At 36.1% G+C, this 21,531-nt stretch overlaps 1 protein-coding gene across 1 annotated transcript in view; it reads right to left on the minus strand.

Annotated features, from left to right (window-relative positions):
* Positions 1–21,531, minus strand: part of LOC136822389 (tRNA-dihydrouridine(16/17) synthase [NAD(P)(+)]-like) — a 40,744-nt gene continuing 19,213 nt past the window's right edge. The window contains exons 4-12 of the mRNA XM_067078639.1: positions 9,593–9,705; positions 8,567–8,753; positions 8,066–8,210; positions 4,263–4,359; positions 3,749–3,840; positions 2,872–3,014; positions 1,779–1,828; positions 1,116–1,191; positions 1–677 (exon numbers count right to left, since the gene is read on the minus strand). Of these exons, the coding sequence (XP_066934740.1) occupies positions 472–677; positions 1,116–1,191; positions 1,779–1,828; positions 2,872–3,014; positions 3,749–3,840; positions 4,263–4,359; positions 8,066–8,210; positions 8,567–8,753; positions 9,593–9,705 (1,109 nt within the window). The 3' untranslated portion in view covers positions 1–471. The remainder of the gene's footprint in view (positions 678–1,115; positions 1,192–1,778; positions 1,829–2,871; positions 3,015–3,748; positions 3,841–4,262; positions 4,360–8,065; positions 8,211–8,566; positions 8,754–9,592; positions 9,706–21,531) is intronic.

A 21,531-nucleotide genomic window follows, 5' to 3' on the forward strand; every position in this document is an offset into this window, starting at 1 on the left:
TTCTCTTGATCCAATGAATTATTAATTTAACCAACCTCATTTGAATTTACATCAGCGGTCTGAGCAAATCCTTTGCCGGGTCCGCAACATCGTACTGCGATTTGTTTCGGATTTTCAAGAAGTTAGAAATAATAAAATAAAACTAATACAAATTCTCCTCGCAACAAAAATTCAAAGATTCTTCCAAAGAAATTCTTTGATTAAATTCAATCCAATTCAACATAGTGTTGATTATGAGTTTTTTGTACCGCAATAAAAATTCGGGAATAAATCTGCACAGCGCAGACGCTCCGTTACGATTCAGCTTGACGGACATTATACTAGAGATTCGCACGGTACACCCATAGCCTCGATGAAAAGTTCGCAGTGATTGAAAACAAACCCAATCAAACTTCCAAAGGAACTATGCATTCCAAAATAGAAGGTACTTCACTTTGGTAGATGTGAAAGTTAACCTTTCCGATGCTTTCATCAAGTGGCAATGATCGAATTCGGATCTTTGGCATCATTATCACTGTTTTTTTCTCCGCCGTTCCGGTTTTCGTCTACATTGACACCAGCTTTTATATATTTGTCTTGGCGCGGTGCATTTTCAGGATTTTGTTTCTGCTTTTCTGCTTCTTCTTCCTCTTCTTTTTCACGTCTCAGTTTGTTGAATAAGAATTTGAATTTGTGACCTTCGAAAACAACGAAAATGATAAATAAAGGATGTTGGCAGGCCAGTTATACTAGATCTTTTAGAAAGCAAGACGAAATTCAATTTCATTTCATTCATTTAATGTTTTTTTTCTGTATCAATAATATCAGAGTAAAGGCGAGTGGAGTAGAGCTCGAATAAACAACAAAGACGCTAGTTATAAGTTTTCAAGTTGTTTATTAAGGCTAAGCAAACCTGTTTACAGAAATCACTGGTCTAGAAATTTTATTCGCCAACCGATGGTCATAACACCAACCAATACATTGCTAAAGATTTGCCAGTTTAGAATCTCAACTCCACCGGAATTATAATTTGTCATTTGCCGGAGTGAAACCCTGATTTTTAGCATCCCATTTCACTCTCGAATAGATCGTCTAGAAAACTACAAGTATGAAGTAAACAAAAAATGAAAACGTACCTGAACAATCGAGTACTTTGATAGCGGTCATATCTTTACAACAAGTTTTACATAAATTGTGTTCACATTTCTTGCCCTGTAAAAAAACAAGAATAATTGCATGCGATTTTCCAAGCCAACTTTTGCATATTTCCCAGTCAAATTTGTCAAAATATATTATGTTCTTCAAAAAAGTTTTAAAAGTAAAGGAGGACAACTTTTACGCTACGCAAAAGGGGAATTCACCAAAAATAATTTTTTACACTTTGATGATGTTTGGGAAAAAATAAGCCTTTCTCAAGTGTTTTGACGCAAACTCAATTATTTCACCAGGGCTCGAAACATTCAATTCGAAAAATGAAATGTCCGTTACCGCGTAAAAAAGCCGCCTAGTATAGGCTTTTTCAATTAAGATTAAAAGAAAATCGGGAGGAAAATTCAATAAAAAATTGCTTAATTTTAGGACATTTGGGACGAAGCAATCAGGGAAAGGATAAATTGTGCATTCGTTTCCAACCCCCTAAAAGAAAAACTGAAATAATTACATAATGAGAGCAAAAGATTCAAACTGACAAAACTGCTAATTGACAGGTGACCAGTTTAAGGAAATGGCTATTCTCGCACTGGCACGGCTACGGAGTTGTGTGTTCCAAATGAAGAAATGTCAAAACATATTTAACTTACCCAAGGGTTGTTCTTGCACGTCACGCAAAGCGGCCATTTGTCTTTTGGAACTATGAAGCAAAGAAAGAATATTTGATCCTCACAAACTTATCTCTTGTACTGGCACTATTTAGAAATTTTCTTCCGACACGCTATATCTCTGAAGTTCGGGGATAATTTTCAACATCTGGAAGGCTTAGATGACAGAATTTCGCCCGACTGCCTCGTGGAGTTTGCAGTGGGAGGCCTAAACTCTACCCTCGTTTTCGGGTATTAACTGGTCCAACCGAAATATTTTTCAGGCTTATTAACAAGGGCAGTTGAACCCGACCGGGAATACGAAACATCAGGTCGACTACCTTATCGGGGAAAACTTCGTCGGGGAAAATTTTCGTCGGAGAAAAATTCGTCACTTGTTGGTAGTTGGTAAACGCATTAAGGCCGGGGAAAATTTTCGTCGGGGAAAATATTCGTGACTTGTCCAAAATTTTGTCACTTTTCCCCGACGAAGTTTTCCCCGATAAGGTATCATTCCTGTCATCAGGACATCAATCAGATGTATATGATTCTAGATTCTATGCCGTTTTTACTGAAATCTTCTATTTGAGCTCTCATAAAAAAATAAGGCTGAGAAAAACACCGACCTAAACAAGCGTACGCCTTAAACAATGCTTGAGATCGAAACATTTTTCATAGTACACCTCAAGGGAACTTATTTTGGCAGGAACTTATTTTTGCGGGAACTAATTTTGGCGTAGTTGGCGAATTTAGACGAAATTCATCAAAATTAGTTCCCGCCAAAATTAAATAATTTGCTCACTCGCCAAAATAAGTTCCCGTCAAAATTAAATTTCTTGTTTCCTTGCCTAAATAACCCCTGAAATTCATCAAAATTGCTCAAAATAAGGCAAAATAGAAGAGATTTACGCTGTTATTCGCCAAAATTAGTTCCCACCAAAATTAATAAAAATTCACTGTTCGCCAAAATAAGTTCCCGCCAAAATTAAAAAATTTAAAGCTATTTGCTGCCCGCCAAATTAGTTCCCGCCAAAAAAAGTTCCCTTAAGGTAGCGAAAAAAGCAACAAAAAAAAAAGTCAAAAAAACTTGAGGTACCTTTAGGGAATGCGCCTTTGCCGTGCTGATGGTGTTTTTCACGTATAGCTTTTCGTTTGGAGGGCGGTTTTAATTTTGCTTTTGCATCCGCCTCTTCACCGCCCTCTTCGAGTGGCCTTTTCTCGCCCGATGTTGTTTTTGGTCTAAGTGAGGTAGAGAAGCTTTTTGGATTTAAGGAGGCAAAAATTGCGCATTTCGCTAATTTAGGACACATCTCCTGAAATAGTCTGCTTGTTCAAAATTGAAATTGAAATTAAGTTTCTAAATATGTTGCTCAAACCAAAACTAGGAAATGGAAACCACCCCTTTGAACTGCAAGGAGAACGGGTCCTATAAAAACAAAACTTTCGCTGTGACGCAATGAAGATATCAAAGTGTAAACTAAACTGAGATATTTGATTTACTGAACAGAGATTTTAGAGAATTTACGCAGGGCTGTCGGGTTTAGGACCACTCACAGTATTATACTGTTGACGAGAGAGTTAGATTACACCTACACACCCCATGTCATAACCTTATGAAGTGTCACAAATAACCTTTTGTTGAAAAAATGTATAGATGTAATCTGGCAGAGTCGAGAACTGTTTAACATGTTTATATTTTTGGAAAGTTCGAATTGTCATTTCTCAACTTTGGAAAAGAGTTAGGCAAAAACTTTTGAAAGTTTTGCTCAGGAGCATGGAAAGAATCTAATAGCGAAAGGATCTCAAACTCAAACCATCTGGTTATACCTTCTATCAAGGTATTGGAAAATATTAGCTTTCAATAACTGTGGTGCGACCGACAGAGGGCAAACACCTGAAATTATATAAAGTTAGTAAATAAAAACCATCTCTAGCATTTCATACAAAATTTCCTACACCTAGTTTCTACTTACGGTGGTCTAACGTACGGTTGACATCTCCAAAAGGGAAGTTGACCGATTTCCTCACTGTCTTTACCCTCCTCTATTTCTTTGTCCGCGATCGCCTACAAATGGAATAGATTATGGTTAGGTACTTAATAGACGGGAGATGGTAAATTATCTAAAAACTGGTTTGGAAACTGTACTGAAATAGTATTTTTGAAATAAGAAGCTGTAGCATGAAAGTATAGCATCCAGCTACTATGGGCAATCTTGTGGACTTGATCCCCAGCCAGGTCAAAGCAAAGATTTACAAAATGGTACTTAAAATGCCGCCTTTCTCTCGCATGCTCAGCAGCTAAAGAGGGAGCCATCGGGTCGCCCTGTAAGGGTCGCTCTTAATTTATAGGGCAATTAAACATCTATAAACAGGATGGATCCACTTCGTCGAATCTCCCAGACCAAATATAAGCGTGAAGGTAAATTTGAATCAGTCACAGTTAGAAGAAGAAGTTTTACGATCAAAAATATAATCTGTCTCTCTCACCTTGGCTTTTTCTTTGATCGTATCCGATATTTTGCACATATCTTCGAATTTCTTTACTTTACCTAGCGGATGGCGCAGTTCTGGGAAATTGTCCAAACTGAAAGCAGAGTAAAGCAAAGTATTAGAAAACGTCAAAAGTTCCCTTTTAATTTAAACACCCCTGTGTCACAGACCCGCTGGGACCCAAGCCCCACTGGAAAATTTCGTAAAAGTTTCGTCCCCGATGGGAAAATACCCTGGAATTTCAGCCCCATTGGGAATTTTACTTTGATTTTATCCCCATTCGAGATCCAATGTTTAAAAATTGCACTCCAAAACCATCCCCACTGGATTTTTAACCATAGAATATTAAAATTGCTATCCCCTTTGAGATTTCAAAAGGAATTTTTATCCCCTCTGAGGAAACGGTTCCGCCGGAGCTGTGAGACATACAAGGGTGTATTTAAGATTCCAGAGCGTGAAAAGTTGCAAGATGCTTTATTTTATAGCCCTCAAAAATTGACAAGAGAGTTGATGCACTCATGGTAGAGAACAATGAAAATATTAACATTTTCAGCAGATTCATAAGCCTGGAATCACGGAATTGAGGTTCAAAGAAGTGAACACCGGCTACAATGCTACAACGTTTCAATATTGCCCTAAAATATTTGAAATGTAAAAAAAATTAGAACAACTGAGCATCAACAAAGATTTATTGGTCTTTTTAAAAAACGACGAAGGCACTTGCATATAGTCTAGCCCCCTCAGATAAGGCCGAAACGTTTGGAACAAATTTATAATGATCTGTCGTGATTTCATGGTACAGAGGTTCTCACCCGAGGTTAAGTATCGATGGGCAAGTGCAGACGAGATTCGTGCAGTTCTTGTTCGCAATATATTGCAATATCATACATAAATATCTTAAACATTGCTTTAGAAGAAGAACTTAATCGATGTGGGACATGATTACAAATCAGTCAAATCTCTCCAATTCCAATCTCTATTAATCTTATATTAATTTTTCTGTAAATCGAACATTAATCCCCTCAGCTGGAAAGTTATTCAAAATACACTCGGTAATTCGAACCTTTATCTAATTTGAAGAAAAATCTTAGTTCTTTGAGGATCAAGCTACCTATTCTTAAATGGTCTTTATCTTCGGTAGATTTTATTCTAAATGACCTTCAATTAAACGAAGGTTTAATGAAAAAATACATAAATTTACTTTTATTTTATTCATGTGCAAGGTGAAAATTTTTCAATAGATTGCATGCAGCCTTTCAGCGTGAATTCACCCAAAAAAAATGTGGTGATATGTGCGAGGTTATCTTTTAAAAACAATTTTATCATATTAGTGGGGTTGTTTAGCATAATTTACGGGAAAAAATAAGATATAGCTGAAACTTTCTCCAGACCTTCTCTATAGGATAGTTATGCCTCAGAAAAAAATCCCCTAAAATCCCACTGGTGGAACATCCCTTTTTTGGGATATTTCTTTTTTCCCCAGGCAAAACCCTAAGGGCGAAATTTTTTGAAAATTTCAAACTAATTTTCAGACATTATCAAGTATACCATTCGAAAGCTCTCAAAAAACTATATAGAAGACTTTTAAACAGCTAGATCTTATTTTTTTCCTACAAACAGCCTGTATTTTTGTCTATATCTGTATATAAAAGTCGACATTGTGTGCGATATTTTATTGAAATGAAAAATAAATAAATTCAATTTATAATTTTAGGAAAATGAAACAACGCATTACCTAATTACACAATAGGTATGTTTTCTTTCAAAAAACTGCATGTAACAATCCTAGTGTGGGACCGCTTTTACCAAAGCTGAACTCATCCATTGTCTCGCAAGTTTTAAAAGTCAGTTTCACATATTTGAAGATTTCTTGTGATCGTTTACAATGGCTTCAAGATGCATACATATTCACGAGAAACAGCATTAAACTGTGAAACATTGGTTACTGACTGTTCAGATCAAATCATTTACATTATAACATGTTTACTTTGGAAATCTTGTCAATTTGTTCCTGGTTCGGTCATGTAGCTTTAATGAGCATTAATTAAATTTGCTTAGTTCGGTTTTAATATCAAAAAAACTTCTTGGATGTTTTTCACGCTAGCAAAAAAAAAAAAAAATTCACCTAGCTTCGTCAAATTTTGCTTCACGACGGAAAAGCCTCTTTTTATAACTTTTGTAATGAAATCCATCCGAGACTGAAGAACAATACCGTACAGAAAAGTCTCTAATTTGTCCTTAGTTCGGACCTGTAGCTTTAAACATCAATTGAATTTCCTGAATCACATCACTACCGGCATACGTTCTCCAGCGGAGATAATCGGGCCGGTTCGGATCAAGCCACACACATCTATTAAACCAGAACGGACCGTGACCGTTTGGAAAACAAGGTGATCCGTAATCTCGATCACGTGTATGGAACTTCATTCCGTTCAGGTTTTGTCGACTCGTCAAAGATTCTATCCCGGTCAGTAGAGTTTCATTGAAATGAAGAGTATAATCTTGACTCTCGTTATCGATGTAAAATTCACCGTATCTTGAGATGGCGGTGTCGCCTGTGTACGCTTCAGCGTGCACCAAAAAATCATGCTTCGCAGAGACACTCATTTCATGGATAAAATCGTTTCCTAGCCAAAACTCTCGATGTGGGTCACCAAAGCCTACTTTGTAATCATTCCAAGAGCGTTGGAAATCTAAGTGGCGAGGCTGATATCGTCGTTGGAAAACAATCCACCCTCCGCCCTCAATATCCATGTTGCATCTGATATTTTTCAAAAAACGCCCCATCCAGTTCACCTTGTAAACACCCGACGCCCTCGCTCCAATGCTGTACCAATCTTTACAATCCCTGGCATTGATGAAGTAGCGAATTCGATAAGAAACTCTGACCAGATCTTCACGCATGGTAGCACTATCGAAAAATTGACATTCATAATGATTACTGGATGTTTGTTTGATGGAGTAGGAATGGCATTTACAAGTGGTACCACAGACACTTATACATTGTTCTTTGAACTTGGATGAAAATGTGAAGTAAGGGTCTTTAGAAGGATGACCATTAGATGTAATGAGGTGATATTGGTTAGGTGAAGTATTTGTAATCAACAGCAAAATGATAAACAAAGAAAGAAGATAACATTTCTTCATTTTTTCGTGAATCAACTCCTCAGTATCCAAAATTATTTTTAAGATTTTAAATTTTAAATTTTAAATTTTTGATTATCGATAGAGAGACTTGCCGCAATAAGAATTTAATACTGAATACGTCATTGAAATGTTTCTATGGTAACAGAAATGGTAATGAAAACAAACAAGCTATGTGATTTATTAATGAATTTGAAGTCAAATTTGAAATAGTTTCTTTTCAATAAAAGGAACAATTTCAAATTTTGTTTGGCTCGTGTTTCATGTGGTTTCGAATTTTGAGTCACTACCCAAGAAATTTAGAAACACCGCTCAATTGGGCTGCATTTTGTTGCCAATATATCGTAAAGAGAATATCAATAATTCAACATTTATTAGGAAAATCGAGAGGGGGTAACTAGGTTTGGAGAAAGTCAGATAGGAATGTGGTCAGTATTATTTTTGGATTTCACAAACTCTCGATTCGTTGAACGAACTTTTAATCGATTAAAAAAGAATATTTTTTCAGTTGTCGACTTCTATATATTTGGGTAAGGTAATCAGGGGGAGGGGTAAACTATTTTATCTGCGTTGAGCTAAACAGAAAACTGCAAAATCTACGAAAATTACTCCCTGAAATAATTTTTCAAACGAGAGAAAAAGAGTTTTGAACATACCACTTTTGCCACATGCGAAATAAATGTCCTCTCACATAACTCAAATTGGTGGGATATTGATTGCAGTATGCTAAGTATTTATCCACCATCTCCCATGCGGGCGGTTGCCGCCCTGTGAATATGGCGGGATTGTATAATGCACCCTCTAAAAAGTGAAAAAAAACATTGTCTGAATAACCTCATATAACTGATGGAATTACTTCTAACACCTACGTGAATACTGTCGAACGTGCTAACCGCACTGGCTCAACTTCAGTATCTTGCAGGTCCGACTGTAAAATTGATAAAAAAAAAAAATTTCAAACAATTTCCTATTTAGTCAATAACACCCCCATGTTTTACCTTTATTTTTTTTAGAGACTTTCATTTCAAAACAAAGTTATCTAAACGTAAATAAAAACACATCCCTGCAAACATTAGATTTCCAGGTTTGTAATGATTCCTCCTGCCAGTTGAGCGTATTTATAGTTAAAAACCTAATAAGAGAGAAAGGAGACCGACCTGCACTCATCACAGCATCCACTTTGGTATACTCTATACATTTTTCGACGTCCCGCAAATACTGGATGTTTCCGTTAGCAAATACGGGCACGGAAACAGCCTCCTTGACCGCTTTGATATGATCCCAACTTGCAATACCGGTGAGCGGGCCTCGTTGTTCACGACGTCGACCGTGAACTGTGATGATCTGAGAAAAAGGAAAGTTTAGGTAATAGCGCATTCTGTACTTCTTTAGCTCTCATAATGTAGGTATATACACCCCTGTGTCACAAAACCCAGTGGACCCCCGCCCCGGTGGAAAAATAGGCCAAAAAATCGTCCCCGGTGAAAAAAATACCCTACATTTTCAACCCCACTGGGAAATTGGCCTATGATTCTATCCCCATTGACAATTGAATGGAAAAATTTGGACTCCAAAACCATCCCCACTGGAATTTTTGAGCTGGAAGCAATAGATTTTCTATCCCTATTGGGATTTCAATAGAAATTTTCATCCCCACTGAGGGAAAAGGTTCCACCGGGGCACTGAGACAGGGGTGTGTATGTATGATGTGGTCTGGTCTGTGTACCGTGTTTATTTTATGTACACAGTGATCGTAGCTGTAGGACTATTTATCTCCGGCCAAAACCTGTTCCCTTTCTCTTTAGGTCCATCCATAAGGGGTCCCCTGTTCGAATCCCCGCTCCTTCAAATGTTCCGTTCAGTTCTTAAATAGCCTGGATCCCATGAAAGTAATCGCAAGACTGTCTAAAAAATCCTAGACTACACAAAAAATATCTATTCTGTTTGTATGTCTATAGTTGGTTCAGTAGAAAACTATAGTAGTACTTTCCAGCTGGCGAGCAAAATCTCCAAAGCTCCACAAATTAATTCCGTCATCGAGAGTTTGTATTTATTTTCTCTCAACTAGTTAGGAAGTAAAGTATACAGCAGGATATCAATGGTCATGTGTTTTTCTTGTACTATTGTGAATGACTCTGAGCACCAAATGTCAACATTTATAACAGACTCTCCAATCTTCTTACCTTAGCCCCCGCTCGTACCAATCTTTTTGCGTATTCGACAGTCTTTTCGATACTTTCATAAACACGTATTTTACAGGTGATAGGTTTTTTGATTCGCGCACAGGCTGTTCGTACTGAAAAAAAAGGAAAGAGATTATCAAAAATTGTGAAAATATGAAAGTAGAGCATCATTATTGCAGGACTTTCCGCATACGCTGGTCAAAGTTTTTCCGATATTTGCCGTTATTGAGTAACACGAAAACTGAGAAAAAAACAAATATCAATATTCATATATAGCCAGAGATTGCAAAAAATCTTTTTTTTGAAATTCTAATACAAATGGTAGTATCTCCTTGAGATTATATGGAACACCTCCATGACACCTCCAGCCAGCTCGGTTAAATGAGATCAAATCTTTTTTTGAAGTCACGTGATCTATTTTCACTGTCTTCATTCGCAAAAACAGTTGCAATGTAACGTCTTCGATAGACTATGTTATGGTCACAGATATCTGTAAAGCCCGAAGGGCTAGATTTGCAGCTTTTATCAAAAAGTGAAGCTCATCTTTGGAAGGATTTCCTACCAGAGTCACGTGACTAAAATATGCATTTTCACCGGTTTGAGAGATAGCGAAATAGCGTTTGCGACCTACGTTTTTTGATCTCGCGCTCCGAAAACAATTAAAATGCTAGATCCTATCCATCGGTACGAAATTTAAAAAGTCAAATTTTTGCTTCACTATTTATTGCTGGAGAAAGCTTAAAGTTGCCTATCTAGCCCTTCGGGCTTAGATATCTGTGGTTATGGTCCGTTATAGTCATAGTATAGGCGGGAAAATATAATGCGCGCGGGGTTTACAGCCGTTAAGGCGAACTGTATACGGAAAAAAATTGGCGGGAGACTGGCAAACTCTACCGGCTGTAAACTCTTTTCGGCAGCAAAAAGCCCGTTTGAGAATTTTCTTGGGCTTTGGGCTTATTTCTTAGATAGTAATTTGTCTTAGATTATAGCATAGTATACATCTTCGAGAATATTTTCCACCCCATTGCCGGGCTGTCCCGTTTATATTGGAAATTTAATAGTAATATTGGGACCATTCTCAAATCAAGTGGGATATTAGTAAGGTGGGCAAACCTGGCCATATCAACAGTATTCTTTTGTAATACGAAAGAGTAAAGGAGGCTGGGATTCCACCCAAGTGAGCCAAACAGCCACACCATATGAACAGTCATTTAGAATACCAACGTCACTTACAAAAAAACTGACGTCAAATAAAACAAATATTGAAAATATTAAAAGACATAAAAAAGGCAAAAAAAGACGTTTGGTGAAGATAGAAGGAGAAAGGGATTTGTCGAGCTTTGCTTGGGTAATAAAAGGAACATTTAAAGAAAGGTATATTTCATACATTTGCGGATTCAAAAACTAGCACAACAATTAGTGTAGTGTTAATTAAGGTATTTTTAATAAATCTGTTCAATTACACTGTAAACTAATTAAGAAACATTCAAAAAAATTTCCCATCATTAAGATTTTTATCCTTCAAACGATCCTTAAATTTATAAGAATGCGATTTGAGCAACCCTCTCCTTATCTTATCGGTTTCCAAAAGAACAGAATGCCTTTCTCATTCTTCTTTCGTTAGATTTATTTGTTTAATTGTGAACATTTCTGTTCTGTATTTTCAAGTTCATTCGCCGCGAGCAGTATTTTCAGAGATCGGTTGACAGAATGATTTTAAGTAAGATTTGGCTGAAAAATAACTAAGAACAAATTAAGAATAAACTGAGTGTCAGATTTCAGAGGCTAGTCACGAAAAAGTAAGAACAGCCACGGCTGAGCCAACTTGTATTTAAAAAGTTACGACGGAGCAAATTATCGATTTTCGATTTAACAAACTAAACATATTAATTCGCACATTTCCTCCAAAAATCTAAGAGATGCATCATGAAAATCGTTTTCTAGCCACTTTTTTCGATCTCAGCTGCGGGACTAAATATATATATCTATAAAAACGCACAATTGAACATTTGTAAACTCTAGTAGAATGCGATGCTTGAGTCAGTTGGTTGATCAACAAAAGCTATATTTGTGGGCATGATCTGATGGCGAAGTCTTCATTTCATAGTGAAGATCTGCTCCTTGAGATCGTGCCCATTGATATAGAACATCGATTTCAAAAGCTGAGCGTCCAATTTAAAGGGTTTGTCTAAGCAATGGTCTGTGTTTTAATAGCTGAAAATTTTTGTTAGAGTTTCGATGCAGCAAAAGTTTTGAAAACTTTGTTAGCTTTTTTAGTGATGTTTTTAACCAAGCTCAATAGTCAAGGGGAATATCTTGTTTTACGTTATTCTGGCAAATGTGTTGACACGATTAAACGTCCCGTTAGCTACCCTTGACTGACTGACCAATTACCTTCACATGGCATGGTTCATCTGTTTGAAAAGTTTGAATCTGACCTTTGTGTTCCGTACATGTATCAAGTTGTACCATAGCACCTTCAGCTTACATCAGTGAGTTTGATGGGAAAGCAAAATTTCTCTTTCATTCAAAAGAAGAATAAATGTTCCATTGTTATTAATCTGAAAATCCAAGTAAAAAGTTTTCGCCGGAAAATATTTATTCAATATTTTGCATTAATGTTCTTTCTTATCTGCATTTCCCTGTTTTTGGAATGCCGAATAAAATTTTGAAGAGCAGAATCTTGATACCGAATCTCAATCGAAAGTCAGGAAAGCTTGTTAAGACTTGATCGTATTGATTCTAATAATACTATGTCTTTTGCTTTGGTTGTGCTTTCAGCCGAAGTACCTTCGTATCACAGTCACTTTATTCAATACTTGCTTATGGGAGAAATCAGTGTCAAAATCAGTGACTTAATGTCAAAATTTTGATTTTATAAACAACAAATTGAAGTATGAAGACATTGTCGGTAGCTTTGTGAATCTTGGAACTTGTATAATCGAAAAGTACGTTATTTTCAGAATTTGAAAACGCATCCTTGATTATGACTCATTAGCCAAGTAGATTCATTTTGATGAGCAATCGGCTAAACGACGTAGTTTATTCAATACTTTCTTATGGGAGAAGCCAATGTCATAATAACCAAATGCAATGACCAAAAACTTTGGCATTCTCGGTTAGCTTGTTTTGTGAGCATAATCAAAAGGTGTGTTATTTTCAGAATTTGAAAACACCTCCTTGATTATGACTCATTAGCCAAGTAGATTCATTTTGCTAAGACAATCTGCTATGCGGCATAGAATTTCAACTTGTGAGAAGAATTCGACGAAAGAAATGTCAACTTGGCAAACGTGACATTATTCAATGCAATTGTCCTCACAACCTTGGTAGCTTATCTTGTGAGCTTTGTAGAAGGTTGGTTAATGTTCAGAATTTGAAAAGCTGTCTTTGACTATGACTCACCAAGCAAGCATTTTACTATACGAAAATGAACATGTTGTCGACACGAAGCTTGTACAGTGACCACAACCAAAGCTTGGACATAATGTTATTTTCTAATAATCTGAATGTCATTTGTTTTGGTTGTGCTTACAGCAAAAAGTACGTTGGTAAGAATGAGTTATCACAGTCACTTTGTTCAATACTTGCTTATGGGAGAAAGCTATATCATTATAATAAAATACAATTCCGAAGAACTTTGGCTCTGATTCATAATAAAACGCACTCAAATTCACCAGTACGAAGTTTTAACTCTTAATCGTAGATTTACACTTCTTGTAGGAAGGAAGGAAGGAAACTTTGTGTTAGAAAATGCGAGAAGATATCCATAAAAGCTACATTTTATATCATTAGTATGTTTCCGATTGTGAAGTGGTTGTCCTTTTCAGTGCATTCCCATTAATGAAGTTGATCATAGCGCCCAATTTTTACGTTACGTATCGTAAAGAAGTTTGGCTAGCTATAATCAAAAGTTCACGATGTGAAAGTGTCGTGATTTGATCAGATTCTGTGCAAACGAGCACAAACGATCATAACAAACAATTTTCCATTTCATGTGAAGGATCACAAGTTTACTGGCATGGAGTGAATTGAACATTCTTATTCCAAGTAATGTAAGTGTCAGCAAATTAGGAAGTTAGTGTGACGTGACTGAAAGCTACAGGGCATTTATATCTGATTGTAGAGGTGTGCATCCATGATGATGATTTTTTTAAATTTATGTCGTCACACTAAAAAATTGACGTCAAATAAGACTGCGAAGTAATCTTGTACGAACTTTTCAAGCAACTGCCAATTATACACTCGATTCGCTAAAAGTGAACAAAAAACACAGAAAAGTTTAATGAAAAAGAACCTTGGAACTTTTGTTGTGAGCATAATCGAAAGGTGCGTTATTTTCAGAATTTGAAAACGCCTCCTTGATTATGGCTCATTAGCTAAGTAGATTCATTTTGCTAAAAGGCTAAAAGGTGTAGAATCAACATGATCATTGGAGCTCTTGTCCTGTAATACAACCAAAGCCGGAATACACTGGTAGTTGATAGAGTGTAGTCGATATTGGTAGCTTCAAAAACTTGGTAGCCCTGGTAATCAAATGCAATGACAATGGTAGCTTCCAAAGCCTTTATAGCTTGTCTTGTGAGCATAGTCGAATGTCGACCAATTTTCAGAATTTGCATCACGTTGACTATAGCTCATCAGGTAAGCAGATCGGTTTTGCTTTACGAAAATAAACATGCTCTTCGACACGAAGCTTTTTGTTCTGTGGACACAACCGAACACTGGTGTATAGTATTTTTAAATAATCTCATGTCAATTGCTTTGGCAGTATTTACAGAAGTCGATGTACTTTAAGTAGTTGTAGGTTGGTAAATTGAAAAAATACAGTCACTTTATTCAATATTTTATCATGGGAGAAACCTAGACGTCATTATAAAATGAAATGACCGTAAACTTTGACATTCTTGGGTAACTTGTTTTGTGAGCGTAATCGAAAGGTGCGCTATTTTCAAAATTTGAAAACGCCTCCTTGATTATGGCTCATTAGTCAAGTAGATTAATTTTGCTGAGACCATCCGCTAAACGACGTAGAATTAACATGTTTATTGAAACTCATTGTCCTGTGAGTAAAATTCGGCGAATGAGATTTTGTGATTGTGGCGTTGTTCAATGCAATTGTTTTCAAAGCTTTGGCAGCTTGTCTTGTGAGCATAGTAGAAAAGCGGTTCATTTTTAGAATTTGAAAAGAATCTCGTTGACTTTTGCTCACCAGGCAAGCAGATTGATTTTGTTTTACGAATAAGAACAAATACAATGACCAAAAACTTTGACATTTTCCGGTAGCTTGTTTTGTGAGCATAATCGAAAGGTGCCTTATTTGCAGAATTTGAAAACGCCTCCTGGATTATGGCTAATTGGTCAATTACATTATTCTTGCTGAGACCATCCGCTAAACGACGTAAAATTAACATGTTCGTTGAAGCTCTTGTCCCGTGAGCACGACCAGAGTCAAGATATGGTTGTATTTTCAAATAACCGCATATCTTCCTTGGTTGCACTCATAGTAACTGAGTAGTTTTTTTAGAGTTATCAACATTGGTAGCTTCCAAAGCCTCTGTAGCTTATCTTGTGAGCATAGTCGAAGGGCTCCTCATTTTCAGAATTTGAAAAGCATCTCGTCAGCTATAGCTCATCAGGTAAGCAGATTGATTTTGCTATACCATAATGAACATGTTGTCGACACAAGGCTTTTACAGTGACCACAACCAAAGCTAGGGCATAATATTATTTTCTAATAATCTGAATGTCATTTGTTTTGGTTGTGCTTGCAGCAAAAAGTACGTTGGTAAGAATGGGTTATCGCAGTCACTTTGTTCAATACTTGCTTATGGGAGAAAGCTATGTCATTATAAATAATCAAATACAATTCCGAAGAACTTTGGCTCTGATTCATAATAAGAAGCACTTTTTTAAACTCAAATTCACCGGTACGGAGTTTTAACACTTAATCGCAGATTTACACTTCTTATAGGAAGGAAGGAAACTTTGTGTTAGAAAATGAGAGAAGATATCCATAAAAGCTACACTTTATATCATTAGTATGTCTCCGTTTCAGTTGTGTGCTTGTGAAGTGGTTGTCCTTTTGAGTGCATTCTCATTATTGAATTTGATCATAGCAGCCAATTTTCACGTTACGTATCGTAAAGAAGTTTGGCTAGCTATAATCAAAAGTTTACGATGTGAAAGTGTCGTGATTTGATCAGATTCTGTGCAAACGACCACAAACGATCATAACAAACAATTTTCCATTTCATGTGAATAGGATCAAGTTCACTGGCATGGAACGAATTGAACATTCTTATTCCAAGTAATGTAAGTGTCAGCAAGTGTGGCGCGACTAAAAGGTACAGGGCATTTATATCTGACTGTAGAGGTGTGTATCCATGACACATAAATATTTTTCATTAATTTATGTCGTCACACTAAAAAATTGACGTCAAATAAGACTGCGAAGTTATCTTGTACGAACTTTTCAAGCAACTCGATTCGCTAAAAGTGAAAAAAAAAACACAGAAAAGTTTAATGAAAAAGAACCTTGGAACTTTTGTTGTGAGCACAATCGAAGGGTACGTTATTTTCAGAATTTGAAAACGTCTTCTCGATTAGTGCTAAAAGTTGTAGAATTGTTATGATTATTGGACCTTTTTTCCTGTAATACAACCAAAGCCAGAATATGGTGGTAGTCGATAGAGTGTAGTCGACATTGGTAGCTTCATAAACTTGGTAGCCCTGGTAATTTTAACAATGACTAAAAACTTTGACATCCTTGGGTAACTTGTTTTGTGAGCGTAATCGAAAGGTGCGTTATTTTCAGAATTTGAAAACGCCTCCTTGATTATGGCTCATTGGCCAAGTAGATTAATTTTGCTAGGACAATCTGCTAAACGACGTAGAATTGATGCCCTGTGAGTAAAATTCGGCGAAAGAGATGTCAAATTTGTGATTGGGGCATTGTTCAAAGCGATTGTTTTCATAGCCTTGGTAGCTTGTCTTGTGAGCATAGTAGAAGCGAGATTAATTTTCAGAATTTGAAAAGAATCTCGTTGACTTTTGCTCATCAGGCAAGCAGATTAATTTTTCTTTAAGAAAATGATCATGCTGGCGACACGAAGCTCTTTGTGCTGTGAACACAACCAAAGCCAGGAGATGATGGTATTTTCAAATAATCACATTCTTTTTCTTTGGTTGTACTTTCAGCCGTCATTTTCAGAATTTGAAAAACGCTAGTGTGATTATAGCTCATCAGATCGGTTTGGCTACGGTATACGCAAATGAGCGAGACAAAAGTCAGGGCAGAGCATGATCTATTTTCTAATTATCGCATGTCATTTGCTTTGGTTGTATTTACAGCAGTCAAACTTTATTGTTAAAAGTGCGTTATCACAGCCACTTTATTCAATAATTGGTTATGGAAGAAACCGATGTCATTATAAAATGAAAAGACAGAAAACTTTGACATTCTCAGTTAGCTTGTTTTGTGAGCATAATCGAAAGATGCGTTATTTTCAGAATTTGAAAACGCCTCCTTGATTATGGCTCATTAGCCAAGTAGATTAGTTTTGTTAGGACAATCTGCTAAACGTAGTATCAACATACTTATTGAAGCTCTTGTCCTGTAAGCACACTTCGACGGGTGAAATATCATATTTTCAAGTGTGTTATTTTTACTTCGATTTGTACTGATAGTCATTGCGTTCATTCTGGTAAAGAAATAGTCGTTGGAGAATCTTGCCTTTCGACATGCAGTTCAGCGATTGTCTTTTGAGGACAATCAAAGTCAGGACATTGCTGCATTTTCAAATAATGTTATTCGTTGGTTATACTCATAATTTTAAAAGTGTTTTTTGTGTGTATCTTTTGTGTATCTATAGAGTATGATGGTAATAGCAATTGCAATTGATGAGAAACGTTGGTTCCGGTAAAGCACATTCGTGATAACATTAATTAATGATTTCTTCTACAACACTCTCTGTTGTGCCTGTAGTGGTGAATTTCAAACAATTTTCCTCTGGCTTGAATGTGACAAAAACATTACGTCATGAATATAATTGGTACAAAGTTCTAAGCTAGCAGGTGATATTTTGCTCTAGATGTTTTAGAGCTACAACTGTAGCGTAGCCAAGAGGGGCGCAAAAATTGTGTAGGAGAGCAGATTTTTCAATTTGTCAATGGCAAGTATGATGAAAAATGAAGATGATTCCATATTTCTTAGTGAATTTTCGTTTTACTAAGCAGAATATTGAATTCTCTAAAAAGATACCACCAGCTGTATCGAAAATGGAAATGAAGACCATTTCTACGAATTCAAATTGCCTTCCTTTATAATATGCAATTGTTTCGTGATGTATTTTGTATCTAAACAGCAGTATTGTGTAAATTGTGGTGCTTTGCCATAGTAGTTTTGTTAGAGCACTCGATTGATATTGGTAGTTTTAACAGCATAGTCGAAGAGCGGTTCATTTTAAGAATTTGAGAAGCTCATTGACTATAGCTCATTGGCCAAGTAGATTCATTTTGCTATACGAAAATGAACATACTCTTCGACAAGAAACTCTTTGTGCTGTGAACACAACCAAAGATAGAACATGGGTATAGCCAGCTGTTTTTACTCTTGGTTATGCTCATTGCAGTAAGAAAACATTGTCTCTTTATGCAATACTTGATAGTGGGATAATCGTTTATAATCTGTATAATACAGTGATATAATTAGGGTGTTATATGATACCGGGTGCGCCACAAAAAAGTTTCTCTCTTTGAAACTGACTTTCTCAAAATCTAAAAATTTTAAAAGAATCATTCCTATTCCATTAAAAAGAAAAAAGATAAACTTAAATTTTGATAGGTCATTTATTAAATTCGGTTCATTAGATCGAAAGTTATGCTCAATTGAATAAATAAGTTACTTTCAGAAAGTGCCCGAAAACGTTTAAAATCGACCTATCAATTTAGCTTCATAAGACTGCGAAGTTATCTTGTACGAACTTTTCAAGCAACTCGATTCGCTAAAAGTGAAAAAAAAAACACAGAAAAGTTTAATGAAAAAGAACCTTGGAACTTTTGTTGTGAGCACAATCGAAGGGTACGTTATTTTCAGAATTTGAAAACGTCTTCTCGATTAGTGCTAAAAGTTGTAGAATTGTTATGATTATTGGACCTTTTTCCTGTAATACAACCAAAGCCAGAATATGGTGGTAGTCGATAGAGTGTAGTCGACATTGGTAGCTTCATAAACTTAGTAGCCCTGGTAATTTTAACAATGACTAAAAACTTTGACATCCTTGGGTAACTTGTTTTGTGAGCGTAATCGAAAGGTGCGTTATTTTCAGAATTTGAAAACGCCTCCTTGATTATGGCTCATTGGCCAAGTAGATTAATTTTGCTAGGACAATCTGCTAAACGACGTAGAATTGATGCCCTGTGAGTAAAATTCGGCGAAAGAGATGTCAAATTTGTGATTGGGGCATTGTTCAAAGCGATTGTTTTCATAGCCTTGGTAGCTTGTCTTGTGAGCATAGTAGAAGCGAGATTAATTTTCAGAATTTGAAAAGAATCTCGTTGACTTTTGCTCATCAGGCAAGCAGATTAATTTTTCTTTAAGAAAATGATCATGCTGGCGACACGAAGCTCTTTGTGCTGTGAACACAACCAAAGCCAGGAGATGATGGTATTTTCAAATAATCACATTCTTTTTCTTTGGTTGTACTTTCAGCCGTCATTTTCAGAATTTGAAAAACGCTAGTGTGATTATAGCTCATCAGATCGGTTTGGCTACGGTATACGCAAATGAGCGAGACAAAAGTCAGGGCAGAGCATGATCTATTTTCTAATTATCGCATGTCATTTGCTTTGGTTGTATTTACAGCAGTCAAACTTTATTGTTAAAAGTGCGTTATCACAGCCACTTTATTCAATAATTGGTTATGGAAGAAACCGATGTCATTATAAAATGAAAAGACAGAAAACTTTGACATTCTCAGTTAGCTTGTTTTGTGAGCATAATCGAAAGATGCGTTATTTTCAGAATTTGAAAACGCCTCCTTGATTATGGCTCATTAGCCAAGTAGATTAGTTTTGTTAGGACAATCTGCTAAACGTAGTATCAACATACTTATTGAAGCTCTTGTCCTGTAAGCACACTTCGACGGGTGAAATATCATATTTTCAAGTGTGTTATTTTTACTTCGATTTGTACTGATAGTCATTGCGTTCATTCTGGTAAAGAAATAGTCGTTGGAGAATCTTGCCTTTCGACATGCAGTTCAGCGATTGTCTTTTGAGGACAATCAAAGTCAGGACATTGCTGCATTTTCAAATAATGTTATTCGTTGGTTATACTCATAATTTTAAAAGTGTTTTTTGTGTGTATCTTTTGTGTATCTATAGAGTATGATGGTAATAGCAATTGCAATTGATGAGAAACGTTGGTTCCGGTAAAGCACATTCGTGATAACATTAATTAATGATTTCTTCTACAACACTCTCTGTTGTGCCTGTAGTGGTGAATTTCAAACAATTTTCCTCTGGCTTGAATGTGACAAAAACATTACGTCATGAATATAATTGGTACAAAGTTCTAAGCTAGCAGGTGATATTTTGCTCTAGATGTTTTAGAGCTACAACTGTAGCGTAGCCAAGAGGGGCGCAAAAATTGTGTAGGAGAGCAGATTTTTCAATTTGTCAATGGCAAGTATGATGAAAAATGAAGATGATTCCATATTTCTTAGTGAATTTTCGTTTTACTAAGCAGAATATTGAATTCTCTAAAAAGATACCACCAGCTGTATCGAAAATGGAAATGAAGACCATTTCTACGAATTCAAATTGCCTTCCTTTATAATATGCAATTGTTTCGTGATGTATTTTGTATCTAAACAGCAGTATTGTGTAAATTGTGGTGCTTTGCCATAGTAGTTTTGTTAGAGCACTCGATTGATATTGGTAGTTTTAACAGCATAGTCGAAGAGCGGTTCATTTTAAGAATTTGAGAAGCTCATTGACTATAGCTCATTGGCCAAGTAGATTCATTTTGCTATACGAAAATGAACATACTCTTCGACAAGAAACTCTTTGTGCTGTGAACACAACCAAAGATAGAACATGGGTATAGCCAGCTGTTTTTACTCTTGGTTATGCTCATTGCAGTAAGAAAACATTGTCTCTTTATGCAATACTTGATAGTGGGATAATCGTTTATAATCTGTATAATACAGTGATATAATTAGGGTGTTATATGATACCGGGTGCGCCACAAAAAAGTTTCTCTCTTTGAAACTGACTTTCTCAAAATCTAAAAATTTTAAAAGAATCATTCCTATTCCATTAAAAAGAAAAAAGATAAACTTAAATTTTGATAGGTCATTTATTAAATTCGGTTCATTAGATCGAAAGTTATGCTCAATTGAATAAATAAGTTACTTTCAGAAAGTGCCCGAAAACGTTTAAAATCGACCTATCAATTTAGCTTCATAAGACTGCGAAGTTATCTTGTACGAACTTTTCAAGCAACTCGATTCGCTAAAAGTGAAAAAAAAAACACAGAAAAGTTTAATGAAAAAGAACCTTGGAACTTTTGTTGTGAGCACAATCGAAGGGTACGTTATTTTCAGAATTTGAAAACGTCTTCTCGATTAGTGCTAAAAGTTGTAGAATTGTTATGATTATTGGACCTTTTTTCCTGTAATACAACCAAAGCCAGAATATGGTGGTAGTCGATAGAGTGTAGTCGACATTGGTAGCTTCATAAACTTAGTAGCCCTGGTAATTTTAACAATGACTAAAAACTTTGACATCCTTGGGTAACTTGTTTTGTGAGCGTAATCGAAAGGTGCGTTATTTTCAGAATTTGAAAACGCCTCCTTGATTATGGCTCATTGGCCAAGTAGATTAATTTTGCTAGGACAATCTGCTAAACGACGTAGAATTGATGCCCTGTGAGT

The sequence above is a fragment of the Clytia hemisphaerica genome, unplaced genomic scaffold (genome assembly GCF_902728285.1).
Source record: "Clytia hemisphaerica strain Z4C2 unplaced genomic scaffold, Clytia hemisphaerica genome assembly, whole genome shotgun sequence".
NCBI lineage: Eukaryota > Metazoa > Cnidaria > Hydrozoa > Leptothecata > Clytiidae > Clytia > Clytia hemisphaerica.